At 45.6% G+C, this 18,175-nt stretch overlaps 1 protein-coding gene across 2 annotated transcripts in view; it reads right to left on the reverse strand.

Annotated features, from left to right (window-relative positions):
- Nucleotides 1–18,175, reverse strand: part of inaE (inactivation no afterpotential E) — a 204,230-nt gene that overhangs the window by 49,918 nt on the left and 136,137 nt on the right. For both annotated transcript variants that reach the window (XM_045725885.2, XM_045725884.2), the window contains exons 2-4: nt 8,416–8,633; nt 815–916; nt 9–186 (exon numbers count right to left, since the gene is read on the reverse strand). In XM_045725885.2, the coding sequence (XP_045581841.1) occupies nt 9–186; nt 815–916; nt 8,416–8,633 (498 nt within the window). The remainder of the gene's footprint in view (nt 1–8; nt 187–814; nt 917–8,415; nt 8,634–18,175) is intronic.

Here is an 18,175-nt window from a genome sequence, read left to right on the forward strand (position 1 = left end):
CAACTTACCGCTGTCTCCAGTTCCTGTTCCGGTTGCCTGAGCGTCGGTATTGGAACCTGGTATGTGAGTCCCTCATTGAGCGCTGGTAGCGCTTCATCTTGACCCAGCTGCGGCCGGCGGCGTCGAAGGTGCACCACACGGTCAGCACCACAGACACCATCACGCACCAGTTACACACCACGATCCCTGCAGGTGTAGTGTGCTTAGTGGCCACCACAGGCGCCACCTGGCTCGCTACATATTAAACTATTGCAACTAGTACTACTGTTATTATCACTGCCACTATTTATTCTTCTACTATTATTCATTTGTCCAACTGCTATTACTACTGATGCTGCTAATTCTATTACAACTAATACTACGTACATATTACGGTGCCACATGCACACGTACGTGTCTCGTATGATATCCTTCTATACATATGTGCCTAATAGCGTCCGTGACGTATGCACATACCTATTATATTGGCGTCCCTGAATATGTACGTACGTAGGCATATTCAGGCAGGCTATGGCGCAGGGGGGGTGGGGGGAACCTTTTGTTAAACTAAGGTCATATTATACTTAGCGAATGCTTCATACAACAACATTATCTAGAGCAGGATGTTAATATGCTGTAAAAGAGGGCTTTATATTACAGTCGCGTATAGTTAAAGCTCCAAAACAAAAGACCTATCGTGTGCATTCAGATTACCAAGACAACATGCAGGCTTATGGCCACAGGTTCCTCACCCCCCTGTTGTGTCGTCTATGGCGTACGGACTTACATAATATGGCATCCTCGGCCTAAGACTGTTCGTGGCGTATGTACTTACCTAATATGGCGTCCTTGGCCGTCTTGGAGGTACAGGTCTGGTAGTGTTGGCTGAGCCACACCACGCCCAGCACCACCCACACCAGCTCGGCCAGCAACACCGCTGTGGGAGGTACACCACCACGTCAGTAGAGGTAATGATAGTATTAGTATTTGTAGTAATTTACAAGAGAACGAGATACCGGTATCTCTTTAGTGGCCACCTACCTACACGGCCTACAGTTGGTCCTCCACAGTAGCTGAGTCCATCATGACGTAATTACAAGTGGAGAAGGCAGGCCATCGTACCTGATCAAAGCACTCACGTACTCCTTATAAACACTGCCATGTAAACATCTCCTTTAATTATCAGGGATTGTGTTATGACGCACTCTGGCTGGCTTTAGTCGCCTTGTAATAATAATAATATCAAGAAAAAACTGTTAGAAGCATTATTCTAGATTATGGACTTTGATCTCTAAATGTAAGGCACAGTATTCGCCAATATACTTACCAGCAGTTGACTTGGGACAAGAGGAAACAGAAAAGATGATGACATGGAGGTGTCATGTTCAGAGATGATGACATGAAGGTGTCATATTCAGAGATGATGACATGAAGGTGTCATGTTCAGAGATGATGACATGAAGGTGTTATGTTCAGAGATGATGAGATGAAGGTGTCATGTTCAGAGATGATGAGATGAAGGTGTTATGTTCAGAGATGATGACATGAAGGTGTCATGTTCAGAGATGATGACATGAAGGTGTCATGTTCAGAGATGATGAGATGAAGGTGTCATGTTCAGAGATGATGAGATGAAGGTGTCATGTTCAGAGATGATGACATGAAGGTGTCATGTTCAGAGATGATGAGATGAAGGTGTCATGTTCAGAGATGATGACATGAAGGTGTCATGTTCAGAGATGATTATTGTTTCATGTTAATGTTATACTTTCGAATGGGATTTCTATGCGATATACATCTAATTAATATGAAAATGACAAGTATTCTGTGGAATTTGGATATCGTTACGCTGTTTGGCATTGTTTGGTGTCAGGGCGCTAGACAAGGATACTGACATAGACGGTAATAACTCAGTTGAACGAAACATAAAAAATTAGTGTAAATAGGAGCCCCAAGACCGTAGACTTTCATAAACAAAATCTTAAAGCTATGATTTGTTCAGATCTGAAACCTTTGTTTATGGGCAGCACAAAAACGTCGACCAGACAGTGCAACACAGTGGTTGTCAGGATCAGGTTGAGTTACCTGTGGCAGGTGACTACAGATGACTGATCTCTCAATCCTGAGCACTCCAGGTGCAAACTCTGTGAGCAGGAACTGCGGAATGATCTCGCACACTACATTACTGGATGCCCAGTTATTAGACCATTTAGATCTGTCGGCATGAGGTACCCGGAGCTTTGTAATTACTTTATTAGCTCTCGTGGTCTTGAGGATATCATCATAATGCACCCAGAGTCTGCTAGTGCAGACTACTGATCATATGCCTCTGTGTGACTAACCATCCTGTGTGATGGGGATTTTAGCATCACGTCACTTTTTGACACGTTGTTCTCCCTTTCATATAGTCTAGGGCAGCTGCACAAATGCACATGTACCTAAATGTGTTAAAACAAATTGAGAACTATATCGCCAGTGCAGACAACAGGTCACATGGCCCTGTATGACGAACCTTCCTGTGTGATGGGGATACAAAGAAATGGAACAAAATATGTATACTTTTAGCGTAGCTGCATAAATGCCCTTGTACCTAAGAATGTTAATAATAAAAGTTAAACAAAAAATCATCCCTTATTGGCATACTCGCTCTAGCATATTTGTCAGTGTAATATCCTAACTAACAGCTAGCATGGAAGTGACCAGTAGAGTTGTTGTGGTAGGCCGCCTGCATGATATATTATTATTTTGTCAGGAATAGATCATGTGTTATCTCTCAAGCCCCCGAAGCCTAAAATAAGCTCACGTATTAGAAATAAGCGCGGCAGCCCGCGTCGGGACGCTCCACACCCACCAACTCTCACATGTTTACTTCAGGCAGGTTTTATATAGAAGCCAATCAGTCTTGGTATAATCGTCAATCAACATCAAAGGAACCAATTAAATTGCTGTAAGCTTTGGTAGATGGGAGAGAGAGAGAGAGAGAGAGAGAGAGAGAGAGAGAGAGAGAGAGAGAGAGAGAGAGAGAGAGAGAGAGAGAGAGAGAGAGAGAGAGAGAGAGAGAGAGTGTGAGGGCTCATATTACTTGACACATGCACGCTACATGTAACACACTAATTACATTACACTCTGACCCATTCCAACATCATGATCATCACCATCATGGTCATCACCATCACGGCCTATAGATGGTGCCGGACCGTTTGCACAGGTTACCACCTGTGGAGTCAAATGACGTCGTGTTCGAATTATATTAATTGTATCAGATACAAATAATGAACCGTATGAGACGTGCTAGCGCTGAGACTGGCAACGGCTCACATCCCAACAATAACACCACACAACTCTGTATTGCATTTCCGTTATTCCCAATGCCAGGCACGCCGTCACAGCTCAATATTTATATCTTTAACACAATGTGTTTTGAAACAAAATGTTCTGAAGCCTCCTCCCCCTTTCTCAGCAACTTTCTTGATTCCCCTGCAGTTCTGTCCGTCATTCTTGCTGTGCGGGCTGTCCACCGCCGGACAGCCCGCGCCCCTGGAATAAATATCTCGTAACTTTAGTGTGGGATCATCCTGGCTAGACAAGCGTTATGGCCTCCACCCCGTCCTCTCCATTTTACGGGGAAAGACTTAGAAGCATAACCAACTCACACTTGGCTAGCCCCGAGGTCTTCTGTTGGCTTTAATACGTCCGTCAGATTTGTGTAATTATTAGAGAGAGGCCGTCATTTCTGTGGTGGGTTTAATAAAGTTCCACTGGCACTTGAGAAAAGTTTTATCGCAGTTTCGCAAAAAACAGGAAAAAAATATCGGTTTCCGATATTGCTGTGAAGAGCGTTAGTGGTGATGGCGCAGCGGGTCGAGGAACCATCCACTCTGCAGTTTGTAAACTTGACCAAGTTTTACGAGGCATCAGTCAGCACGGGTTCTATAAAAGATCAGAGGACGCCTCTGATTGGTTACCATCTCTCATCTGATTGGCTGCCTCTGGCTGCCACTCCCTGCTCGCCTATTGGTCGACACTATCCTTCTTCCACATCTTACCTCTTCATGAATTAAACATTTTCTACAACTGCTTTCTTAAGTAGTTAGTCTCATCAACTCAATCTTTTTCAGTTTTCTTAAATGTGATTTTAGTTGGACTTCAAGCCTAATTTTCTATCTCTAAATCCCGTTTTCGTTTGAATACTATTTGTTTTCTTTAAAAATCAACATCATTCCTGGAAAAATACAATTTCTTTTATTAGTTGTTGAAATCTCTGCTAATCAGTCACCGTGGGTGATTCGGAAGCTTTATTATGGCACAAATAGCGAAAATTGTCCAATTATTGTCCAATTATTTCCATAAACGTCGACCATTCCACCACAGCCTGAGCTTGCGAGCCTAGCCTGAGGACAGGCAGCGAGCATAGTATGTGTAGCCCTAGCCACCAGTGCTGTGTTGAGTCTCCGAGTCTGAATTAATCCGATGCAATTATCATGTAACCCAAACCTTAGCTATGTTCGATTTGCGTCAGAAGGGGAAACAACACCATTCAGATTGTTGTGACGCAACCAACCTTCCTCTCTCAGGAATGCCTAACCAATAACAAACAACAGTACAAGACAGGTAAACGGGAGTCCGGTCTCACTCCTGAACGGCAGGGTAAGAGGAGCAACAGTGAAGACACTACGGTGCCAGTATCTTCCATAAGGCAGCTAACGGAGAAATAAGATAGCTGAGATTTAAGCCTTGTCTTTATACCTTATTTTTCTCCTTTCGGGGAAAAAAACAGCTGAGCAATGACTCCGGGCGACAGTATGTGTCAAATCATTATTTCGACCTGTCTTTTTTATGGTTGAAGACAGGCTACCAGGGAATGACTATAGGGCACATACAACTAGCCGATCAAATGCCCATAACGGGTTACTTATTTTCATTTTTTTATGATAGAAAACAGAAAGTGGGCATCAGCCTCACACAGGGGAAACACTTACATTGGTCATTATGATGCGTATCTGTTCTTACCTGTATGATACCCGGGACTCAGGTGTGTTGGGTGACTGGAGAAGAATGAACTTGGGGGTTAAAACAGACAGATGTGTGAAGTGACTAGGGGAAGGATGGAGTTGGGGTTGAGGCAAGTGTGTGAGGTGCCTGGGGGAGGGAAGTGGTGGGGTGCAGGTGTAGGAGGGGTTGAGAGGGGGGTCGAGAGGGCCCGGGAACCACCTGGTGTCACCCACACACGTCTTCATGGTCCAAGAAACCATAGTCAGGAAATTAAAAATTGTTGACAGTGGCGACAGAGGAGAAGTGGGAATGGGAGACGACTTGCCTCCCAATGTTAGCCGGGGTTTCTCTCCCCTTGTTAGTGGGAGGTAATCTCCCCTATGTTAGTGGGGTTTCTCTCCCCTTGTTAGTGGGAGGTAATTTTCCCTATGTTAGTGGTGTTTCTCTCCCCTTGTTAGTGGGAGGTAATTTCCCCTATGTTAGTGGTGTTTCTCTCCCCTTGTTAGTGGGAGGTAATTTCCCCTATGTTAGTGGTGTTTCTCTCCCCTTGTTAGTGGGAGGTAATTTCCCCTATGTTAGTGGTGTTTCTCTCCCCTTGTTAGTGGGAGGTAATCTCCTCTTTGTTAGTGGTGTTTCTCTCCCCTTGTTAGTGGGAGGTAATCTCCTCTTTGTTAGTGGTGTTTCTCTCCCCTTGTTAGTGGGAGGTAATCTCCTCTTTGTTAGTGGTGTTTCTCTCCCCTTGTTAGTGGGAGGTAATCTCCTCTTTGTTAGTGGTGTTTCTCTCCCCTTGTTAGTGGGAGGTAATCTCCTCTTTGCTAGTGGTGTTTCTCTCCCCTTGTTAGTAGGTGCTAATATTCTCCTTGTCAGTGATGTTTCTCTCCCATCGGAGGTGGTGTTTGCCTCCACCAGAGACTTCAGTTTGTGTAAGTCTTCTGTGTAGTACAAATTCGACGGCCTTCTGCCAGTCATTGAATACAGTCTACGCATCCGTCTTTAAACTGTCTCATGGTCGGCGCTCTTCCGTACAATGTTATTGGATGAGACGGTAGAGAAGAAGGTGAAGGAGGAGAAGGAAATGTTGAATGATGAGGAGGAGAAGAAGCTACGAGTATGTCCTTACGTTTCTTAAAGTCAGTTGGGCTTCCAGCTTCCACGAAAGTCCTCTTGTATTTTCTCCAAATTTATAGATGCTGTCGTGGTAGTTGTAACTGTGGTGACAGCTGACGAGTGAGTGTTAGTGCAAGGTGTTGCCACAGTCAAAGCAAGCTTGCCTCCCGCCTCCTCACTCCACGTTCCTTTGCTGCACTGCTGGGGTATGCATACTAACAAGACCAGTCCAGCCCTTGTTCAGCCCAGAATACAGATATGTTTTCGCAGTAATGCCGCGACTCGCACAACTTTGCATTACAAAGACGAAACTCCTTGTGCTCAGGGTGGGCAGCCTAGCTTGGATCAAGCCACGCCTCCTAGCTGAGTGACGTGACTCAAGGGGAAGGACTCAGGCTGGATCAGACGACTCACCAAGCCTGACTCGAGGAGGTTCGTCAACCCGTCCTCTAACTAACTACGTCGCTTTTCACTCGCATGCGCACTAAGGCCAAAAATGGTCGTACTAGAAAATGAAAGTGGCTCGCGAAAGTGACGTACTGTCCCGTTTTCTGTTTTGGGTCCTCTGGCTTAGGCTGTTAGGTTAGGAGAGGATACTTTAAATTAACGGTTTTCATTACGTTTTGAAACCTTAGGAGAATTTCCTGCTCTCCTAACCTACTAGAGTACCCAAAACTTGTTGCTTTGGGTACATTTCATTTGGAAAATTAATTTCGATTTTTTTGAAAATTTCAATACGGCGATTTTTGACCGTAATGCAAATGGGCGAAAAGCGACGTAATTTGTAAGAGGACGGACTGGATCAGCACCCCTAGGAGGTGTTGGTTGAAGCCCTCACGAGGACCCAAGAAATTGAATATGGAGGCCCCATGGTAGAATCCGGTCAAAAACTATGCCGAGGAAGCGGGAATCCTCGACGCAAAATATGGTATTTTCTTCCCAGTGTAGATCTGGATCTGCGTGACTGGAATACGACACAAGTGCCCAGAAATGATTTACTCCGAAAATATGTAACATTTCGTTCCGTCGCCGATGTATAGCGTCCATCACACGGATTGTGGTGTGAGCCAACTTGTGCAACCAACGGAAACAACTTTTCCGACAATTGGTGCTCTTGAAATCGCGTGTGTGTCACTGAAACGTCAACACGCCACCACGGGACTGAATATTTTTATAGGGATGATGTCCAGTTTACGGTGGCATCATTTACTACGGACGAGATGGCCACCAGAACTATTTACTGAGATCTTGCAACCGGAACTGTGAGCCTTAACGGCTGTCAGCGAGGGGGCACTCAGAGAGGATGGCTTCCGGCGTGTACGAAGGATAATCAGGCAGCACACTCTCTCGATCTGCCACTCCGTAATAAAATCCAACCTCCTATTCTAACCAGAAACGTACGAACCCAAGCAACCCACTTAACCTATCGAGTGTGATACATAGAACACGTGAGCCGTTACTTCTCATAAGAGGTTGTATTTGTGATGTTGGTTACATAGTATTAAAACACGACACGTTAGTTGAAGGGGGACTGGTTGATTAGGAACTGCCTAATAAAGCAGAGGTAAGGAGAGCCATTACTTCCTCGCGGTGCTTTCCGGCCACGTTTAACAACAGAGGCACTTTGTACGGTACACTTGGTATGGTACACTTGGTACGGTACATTTGGTACGGTACTCTTGGTATGGTACACTTGGTACGGTACACTTGGTATGGTACACTTGGTACGGTACACTTGGTACGGTACACTTGGTATGGTACACTTGGTACGGTACACTTGGTACGGTACACTTGGTACGGTACACTTGGTATGGTACACTTGGTACGGTACACTTGGTATGGTACACTTGGTACGGTACACTTGGTATGGTACACTTGGTACGGTACACTTGGTACGGTACACGCGTAGCATACGGTTATCTTCAGATCTTGAGGTTATCTTGAGATGATTTCGGGGCTTAGTGTCCCCGCGGCCTGGTCCTCGACCAGGCCTCCACCCTCCAGGAAGCAGCCCGTAGCAGCTGTCTAACTCCCAGGTACCTATTTACTGCTAGGTAACAGGGGCATCAGGGTGAAATAAACATTTTGCCCATATGTCTCCGCCTCCACCGGGGATCGAACCCGGAACCTCAGGACTACGAATCCGAAGCGCTGTCCACCCAGCTATCAGGTGCCCTAAATAACTACAGTGATGAATAACCTAACTAAGGTCCCGTACCTGGGCTCAGGCGACTGCCCCTCCCCCACAAAATCCAGCACGATTCCGGGGGTCAAGGTCCCCGCGGCCCGGTCTCTGACCAGGCCGCGGAGACTTGGTCACGGTTAAGGGATACTCACCCAGCCTGACGTAGAGGAGGTACTGCATGGAAGCCCGAGGGGTAGGGTCGAGGATGGTGCCCTTCATGGCCACGTGGGCGATGCAGAACTCCACTACAATGCAGCCGGAGAGGATGACGAGGTAGCCGACGACGTGCTCCCTGAGCTCGGCCCAGCAGGAGGCTCCCGGGCCCTCCCGCGTCCCCACTGCACCGTAGATGGCCGCCAGCACGATCAACCTGAAGCAGAAACAACCAGATGTTAATGAGTCTGCGATCACGTACTGTTTGAACACACACACACACACATACACACACACACACACACACACACACACACACACACACACACATACACACACACACACACACACACACACACACACACACACACACACACACACACACACACACACACACACACACACGCACACACACACACACACACACCGAGCCATCTTGCCGTCAAGTCCGCAGCTAAGCCCAACCACTTGGGCTGGACGGTAGAGCGACGGTCTCGCTTCATAAAGGTAGACGTTCAATCCCCGACCGTCCAAGTGGTTGGGGGGGCACCATTTCTTCCCCCCCGTTCCATCCCAGATCCTTATCCTGACCCCTTCCCAGTGCTATATAGTCGTAATGGCTTGGCGCTTTCCCCCCCGATACTTCCCTCCTCCCACCCTCTCTTAGATAAACGCCTACTCAAGCTCTTCTTGCCTTGTAAATATTCAGGGCCAGACTAAAGTATTTTTTTTTCCAAATTTTGCAAATTACATTTATAGATCAGGCTGGATTAATCTCCTACAACACTGCTATACATATACTGTCATACTCATACATTGCTATGCTCATACTCTGACACACTCACACATTGCCACGTTTATACATTATCACATACATAATCAAATTCATTAAACATCTTAGATTCACTTTTTTGTGTTACTTAGATACACTTCACACTTAGATACACGTGTATCTCTTAAATACACTTTTTTTGATAATCCTCATTTATGCTTTCTTTGTCCTGTCTTCCCCTTTCCGGTTCCTGCTTCTTCATTCTTCATCAACTGTCTTTACCTCCTTCCTCTGCTACTGCAATATTCTAGACCATCTCCCTCTCTTCCCTGCTTCATGGTGACGTTGTCTCCTTCCACTCCACGAGAACCTCTCTCTCTCTCTCTCTCTCTCTCTCTCTCTCTCTCTCTCTCTCTCTCTCTCTCTCTCTCTCTCTCTCTCTCTCTCTCTCTCTCTCTCATCCCCTCTCTCTCTCTCTCTCTCTCTCTCTCTCTCTCTCTCTCTCTCTCTCTCTCTCTCTCTCTCTCTCTCTCTCTCTCTCTCATGGAGACGACTTAAGGCTCTGGCGAGATAGGCGGAGTCTTGAATATATTACTGAAGTGGTGTGTGTGTGTGTGTGTGTGTGTGTGTGTGTGTGTGTGTGTGTGTGTGTGTGTGTGTGTGTGGATCAGGACAAAGTTGCGTGCACCAGGGGATATGCTCTGAATATAACCATCTGCGTGCTTGTGAATCTGATCATACCTCGTTGCGACATTAATATTTTTTGAGTACATCAAGTGGTTGTATTTGGCAACACTCCAGAACCACCTGTAGAACACCTCACCACAACACATGTATCCAAAGTTAGGTTTGGTTATTAGGATTAAACTCTGAACGAGTTATAACACTTATAATTATAATCACAACTCGTCCAGACCTTCCTCTTAACCAAACCTAACTTGGGGAAACGTAACTCTTCATAGGAGCTCTAGAGAGCCCTATTACTAAACGTGTTTCTTCAGCACCTACGAATGTCCTTGACACAACCTCACACCCCTGTTCACCCTTCAAAACACCCGTCTCCACTCCATAATCTCAGAGCCAAATTTATATTTCCACACCATAACGTAACCTCCAGAATGCCCTCCCTTAGATTAAACCCCTCCGTTACCACCTCACAACCTCCAAGCCTCATAACACTAGCCTCATAACACTAGCCTCATAACACTAGCCTCATAACACTAGCCTCATAACACTAGCCTCACACATCCGTGCAGCTCCAGCACAAGGCGGCGTCCACCAGGGAGGAGAGATCACACAGAGGATATTCATATGTATTCATGAGATTGTAAAACAGGGGGGGAGTAAGCAGATGGTAATTCTTACAGTATTATGTATACCAGCCAGAATGTGTTCACTTTTGTCTTTTCTCAACACCTACCCCATGCAAGCACCATCACTCATTATGCAATTCGTGGTTCAGTACAGTGGCATGCCACCAGAGTAGTCCCAGAGCTGTGAGGCGCGAGTTGCAAGGAAAGGCTAAGTAACTAACCCCCTCACATAACTGAGAAGAAACTGAGGACACATGATCACGATATACGATTTACTCAAAGAAATGGACAGAAAACTGAAAGACATAGATGATGACTAAGGACCAGACTGAGCCAGAGATGTTAGGAAGAACATCTGGGGTGACAGAGGTGAAGACATTGAATGAACTAGGGAGTGAAGAAGTTGAGACAGACACCATTCACGGACTCTAATGTAAATATGCCACAATCACAAGGGTTCAAGAACCTGAACACCACATCCTGCACTCTGCAGAGCCTCTCACACTGTCCTCACACACACTCGCATACTATAAACACCCCCCCTCTCATACTCTTTAAATTCCTTTTCCATATATTTCACACCCCCTTTCGCACTCTCATCACCTGTTCCATATCTTCGGAACTCCTTCCATGCCCCTTTCCCTCCCTCTCTCAGCATCATCCTCACACCTCCTCTCCCGTTGCTCCCACACACCCTTCTTACTCTCCACACACCTTCCCACCATTGCTCTCCATACTACCCTTTTTATTTCTACACCTTCAATTCCATAAACAGCCCTCCCACACCTGCACCGTTCCCACATCTCTCCTACATCATCCACACCTCCCTCCTGCGCCTCCACACCTCCCGCCAGCACCTCCACTCCTCACGCTCTTTGCTGACCATTCATGCATCTCTTATATTCGCTTTTGCACCTTGTAGAGCTGTCACCAAACCCTTTCACACTGCTCCCACAGCTGTTACACCCAGCACATGCCTGCCCCACACCCTCCCACACCCTCCCACACCCTCCTACACCCTCCCACACCCACTCACACCCTCTCACACCCTCCCACACCCTCTCACACCCCTCCTGTTGTTAGCCAGGGAGACAGTAGTGATACATCAGCCGTTATCAGGGCGCGCCACAACCTGGTCACTAATGACTTCCTACACTGTCAGCTCTCTCCCCTCACTGTCAGCCCTCCGCCCACTGTCAGCCCTTCGTGCCCTCCGTACCATCAGAGGTACCTCCTCGCCCATGGTACCATCCATCCTCGTACACCCCCCCCCCCACACACTCTTCTACACACACTTTCCCTCACTTTCACATTTAGACACTCCCACTCTGCCACACACTATCTCCTCCCACTCACCTTTTTCCCAAACACACACTCTCTCTTCCACTCACACACTCTCCCACACGGTCTCGCCCCCAAACACTCCCACACACACACACACACTCTCCCACGCATCACCTCGCCTACACTATGTATAACACTGGCACAAAAATCAAGTTATATTCCACTCATCATTTAAAACAAACATTAATTGTTAACTTTGTTACTGCCAGGGTTTGTTGGTGTTTTATAATAGTATTGTGTGTGTGTGTGTGTATGTATTCACCTAGTTGTTTTTGCGGGGGTTGAACACTGCTCTTTCGGCCTGCCTCTGAACTGTCAATCAATCAACTAACTACTAACTATTTTTTTCCACACACACACACCCAGGAAGCAGCTCCGTAACAGCTGTCTAACTCCCAGGTACCCAATTTACTGCTAGATAACAGGGGCATCAGGGTGAAAGAAACTTTGCCTATTCATTTCTGCCTGGTTCGGGAATCGATCCCGGGCCACAGAATTACGAGTACTGCGCGCTGTCCGCTCAGCTACCAGACTGCGTGCGTGTGTGTGTGTGTGTGTACTCACCTAGTTGTACTCACCTAGTTGTGTTTGCGTTGGTTGAGCTCTGGCTCTTTGGTCCCGCCTCTCAACCGTCAATCAACAGGTGTACAGATTCCTGAGCCTATCGGGCTCTGTCATATCTACACTTGAAACTGTGTATGGAGTCAGCCTCCACCACATCACCACACACACATCATGTGTGTGTGTGTGTGTGTGTGTGTGTGTGTGTGTGTGTGTGTGTGTGTGTGTGTGTACTCACCTAGCTGTACTCACCCAGTTGTGCTTGCGGGGGTTGAGCTCCGGCTCTTTGTTCCCGCCTCTCAACCGTCAATCTACTGGTGCACAGATTCCTGATCTCCTCGAGTTCTATCATATCTATATTTGAAACTGTGTATGGAGTCAACCTCCACCACATCACTTCCTAATGCATTCCATTTACTAACTACTCTGACACTGAAAAAGTTCTTTCAAATGTCTCTGTGGCTCATTGTGTGTGTGTGTGTGTGTATGAGTCCCATTGATGTCAGAGAGAACCTATTCAGTCTAAGAGTGGTAAATAAGTTTAACGGACTTGAGGAAGGTGTGGAAGCCAATTCGATACCCGATTTTAAAAGCAACTATAAGAAAAAGCATGAAAAAGAGTCACAGCACTGAACCTGAACTGTTGTCTCGTCTCCCAGCTGGATTCCACGTCTTCCCAACTCGATCAAGTTACTTCAACAACGGGTCATTGACGCCCACTGAGGAACGCACATTTTCCTGCCACAAATCCTATAAAGGCTAAGCCAGAAAATAACGGCAACACTGTCACGATCACAACCACTGCTCCAACCCCATTACCATTCCTCCCCCTCCCTCTTATGCTAATCTCCTTCACCCATTACACTCCTCCTCCCCCTGACGCAACTACATCCCCCCTTCCCCAGTAAAACTACGAATCTCTCCCCCGATTTAACAAACAATTATACCCTTTGCACTCTCATTTTACCCTCTAACACTCCCCTTACCCTATTACACAATCCCTCTTTCCCTTATCCCAAGCCTTTCCTCCACAACACACTACCCCAGCACCTGACACAGATTAATGAAACAATGTCACACTTTCTTTGCTGCTTCAAATGAATGAGGGATTTCCTGTTTTCTTCGGTGCAACGCTAACGGCCCCGGCTTAACACAGCGTCACAACCGCTCCATAACAAAACATAACATACACCCTTGCTTCGTACATTCGGGATCGTTTAATGAGGGAATTTTGAGACATCTAGACCGGGATAGATTGATGATGTGTTGGAAAAATCCCGTAAAACACTGGAATATAGATCATGTGTCCGTCTGTTAGCGGCGTTTCTCCATCCTGTGCAAAATCAGCACATTAGTCTCGGTAGTAATGCACGAAGGCCGTCGCAGCTCAGAATATCCGCCATCTTGCCATCAATCTTTGTCTCAAGGAGAACGGATGATAATGGAGGGGACGTGGGTGGGTGACTGAGATATTGTGGTGATGGAGAGCTGGTGATGGTGGAGGGTGACGGGTGGGTGATGGTGAATGGAAGGAGGATGGTGAAGGATGGGTGGACAGCGGAGGGGTGGACGACAGTGGAGGATAGGTGATAAAGCAGTCTAAATAATATAAATGCTGTAACCTTATCAAAAATATTTTTCAAATTTCCATCTCACTCTCCAGAGGAGCGCTTGGATGCCAATTCGACATAACCTATTTAACACGTATATATATAACAGCATCAATTTCCTCTAACTTCAATGAATCCATTCTATGCACACATATTGAGAACAGAATCCAATTTACATGCTCAATTCCGCAGCAGCCAGACTCTTTCCCCCCACAGACGGCTGTGCGCGGTCAGCCGAAGCCCGGCTAGTGAAATATGGCTTAACGTGTCCGTAGAGTGTAACTAAATAATGAATTCAAACATTATTTTCCACATTACAATAAATTAAATTTTATAGGTTTTGTGAATGCACTCGAGTGAGTTACGCTGTTATTTTCTTTTGGAGGATACATATAACTGTAGGACTTATGTATATAATATATATATATATATATATATATATATATATATATATATATATATATATATATATATATATATATATATATATATATATATATATATATGTCGTACCTAGTAGCCAGAACGCACTTCTCAGCCTACTATTCAAGGCCCGTTTTGCCTAATAAGCCAAGTTTTCATGAATTAATTGTTTTTCGACTACCTAACCTACCTAACCTAACCTAACCTAACTTTTTCGGCTACCTAACCAAACCTAACCTATAAAGATAGGTTAGGTTAGGTTAGGTAGGGTTGGTTAGGTTCGGTCATATATCTACGTTAATTTTAACTCCAATATAAAAAAATTGACCTCATACATAATGAAATGGGTAGCTCTATCATTTCATAAGAAAAAAATTAGAAAAAATATATTAATTCAGGAAAACTTGGCTTATTAGGCAAATCGGGCCTTGCATAGTAGGTCAAAAAGTGAGTTCTGGCTACTAGGTACGACATATATATATATATATATATATATATATATATATATATATATATATATATATATATATATATATATATATATATATATATATATATATATATATATGTCGTACCTAGTAGCCAGAGAGAGAGAGAGAGAGAGAGAGAGAGAGAGAGAGAGAGAGAGAGAGAGAGAGAGAGAGAGAGAGAGAGAGAGAGAGAGAGAGAGAGAGAGAGGAGAAAAGAGAAGAGAAGAGATAAAGAAAGATATCAAATGAGAGAAGGAGAATCACACCCCATTGAACATGGGTTTACTGAGGAAGGTGGGACAGGGGGGGGGGGCGGTGGGACGGGTCGCGTCTGCCAGTGGAGGAGTTCTCAGCTCAAAAGTGTTTACGAAAATAAGACATAAACAAAGACATCAAAGACATTGTGTTCTGAGCTACGTTGTCTCAGGGGCCATCGGTAGGTGAAGTCGATGTCCACCAGTGACATCAGTATAACGGACTGATGTCCACGAGAGGCGTCAGCACGGGGGGACTGATGTTCACAAATTACGTCAGCATGAAAGAATGATGTGCATAAGTGACATCAGAATGATGGACTGAGGTCCAAAAGGGACGGAAGCCTGAGGACTGACGTACTCTCTCTCCCTATCTATCTATCTATCTATCTATCTAATTATCTATCTATCTCTGTCAAAAATTAATGTGATTGATGAACAACGACGTCTGTATGAGACACAGATATACAACGTTGACAGCACCATTCTGATGGTACAGGGAACAAGGCTCCCTGTCCCATCTACACATCCCCGTTACTGTGTTGGCTTCTTCATCACAACAATAACTACTCTGTTGACGTCCTCAGCACATCAACCATATTAACATCATTGGCTTCCTAAGGATATCAATCACTCATCACTGGCATCACTCAATTAGTTCGTACAGATTCCTGGTTCATACAAACGGCTAATAAACACACATCATCATCATCACCATGTGGTGATGTTTACCACGTGGATGAGTGTTTACCTTCCCCATTTACGCACCTGCTGACGCCACAAGAATTCCATTCATGCCTCAGCGTCGCCCCGCGGCTGGTGAAGAGGGCGCTGCTAATTCATAACTCTTCGCTCCCGCGTATCGTAAGTCTACAGTTCTTGTGCTACAATAGTCTGGGATTCAATGGCCTTTTTTTTCTCTCACAACACTTTCCCCTTGTCTCCACACACACGCCCAGGTGGAGAGGAAAACAAATTAATAAACAAAGGCAGTCAGATAGGCACAAAGCAGATATGAGAAGAGAGCCAGATAGGCACACAAGCAGATATGAGAAGAGAGCCAGATAGGCTCACAAGCAGATATGAGAAGAGAGCCAGATAAGCTTACAAGCAGATATGAGAAGAGAGCCAGATAGGCATGCATGCAGATACGAGAAGAGAGCCAGATAGGCATGCATGCAGATATGAGAAGAGAGCCAGATAGGCATGCATGCAGATATGAGAAGAGAGCCAGATAGGCATGCATGCAGATATGAGAAGAGGGCCAGATAGGCATGCATGTAGATATGAGAAGAGAGCCAGATAGGCATGCATGCAGATATGAGAAGAGAGCCAGATAGGCATGCATGTAGATATGAGAAGAGAGCCAGATAGGCATGCATGCAGACAAACACGTTGGATTACCATTCCGTCAGGAAGCAATAGGCGTATCTGGGATAGGTAAACAGGATGGTAGGCAGGGAGGGACGCAAGCAGAGACGCAGGCACAAAAATAAAGCCAGTTAGGCAGCCAAGCAAGCAGGCAGAGAGAGACAGTCAGGCAGACACACCATTCATTGTAATCTCTTTCTGATATCTCTCATATTTTCTTGACAGTTACTTTTTCTGCTCCATTGTTTCCTCCAAACGACTCTATTGTTGCCTCACCTTCTGACAAAGCCAACTTCTTTTCCAGTCTCTAGTCTCCCAACCTTCCTTATCATTCTCCTCTCATCTGTTCTCTGTCTCACTTTTTCAGCCAAGTTGGCTCTTGAAGTCCTTCAAGCATCAAACACTAAGAAACAGGCCTGCTTCGGACGAGGTGGTGGTAGTGGGGGAGGATCGCTCCTGCGCATCTGAACTGGCCCTCTATATTGAACCATTTATATCCCGCTTAGGTTTACTAGACTGCGTTCCACCTGTTTAGAGAAAGGTTCATGTTCCTACTCATCTTACAGCCGTCCAGTTGCTGTCATTTCTAGTCTTAATTTGTAATTTAGTTTGTAACTGAACTTTATTGAAGGGTTTCTTAAACATTTAGAGCGTTGTGATATTCACTCTGATTATCCGTTAAGTCCCGGGTCTCAAGGTGAAGCCCAATTCTTCAAGCTTCATACTTTGGCTTCCCAATTATATATCTAGCTATCTCTCAGCTAGTTATATATGTATAGAGCTATCTACACCAGCGCTACTGGTGAAGCTGGTTCAATTACTGCCCTATTCTCAATCTTAATTCCATCTCTTTCTCTTTGGGCCACTAACAATTCCGGCAATCTGAACTCCAGTAAACCAGAGATGTTTGGTGAAATACATCAAAGGCAACTCCGGCCGACTACCATTTCTCTTTTTCGAAGTTCCGGATTTCCATGCCTGTGTTTCCCTCTCTGTATCAAACAGTTGGCAATGTGTGCTCCGGGCAAAATTACATAAAGGCAAAAGCTGTAGCTCGAGGTAAAAAAAAGATCAATATACGAATCCCACTTAATCTTCAGATTCTCCTCCACATTCCTTCAGCCCCCCTTTCTCTCTCACAATTTCCTCTCCTCTCTCTCTCTCTCCTACTCTCAATTTCTCCCTTCTCACCTCTCCCTCTTTATTTCCCTATCCGCCCGCTCCTCTGTTCTTCCTCTCTCCTCCATCTCTTCTTCTTCCTACTCTTCAGCTTACCCCTTCCCCCCCCCCTCAAACTTTCTTCCCCAATATCCCCCTCTTTTCCCCTTTTTTCCTCTCTCCTACATTCTGCCTCCTCTCTCACTCCTCCCCTTCCTTTCTCACTACTATCTCCTCTATTCCCCTATACTCCTCTCCCTCTCCTTTCCTCCCCCCCTCTTCCTTATCTTCACCTCTTCCCCAACATCCGCCTTTCTCCTTCTCACCCTCCTCTTTGTCCTCTTTCTTTTACTCTCCTCTCACGCCCTCTCTCAGTCTCTCCCCCACTCCTCTCTCTCTCTCACTTCCCCTCCCATCTCCTACCCCATCCCTCTCTTTCTCTATCAGAGAGAGAGAGAGAGAGAGAGAGAGAGAGAGAGAGAG

The sequence above is a fragment of the Procambarus clarkii genome, chromosome 44 (genome assembly GCF_040958095.1).
Source record: "Procambarus clarkii isolate CNS0578487 chromosome 44, FALCON_Pclarkii_2.0, whole genome shotgun sequence".
NCBI lineage: Eukaryota > Metazoa > Arthropoda > Malacostraca > Decapoda > Cambaridae > Procambarus > Procambarus clarkii.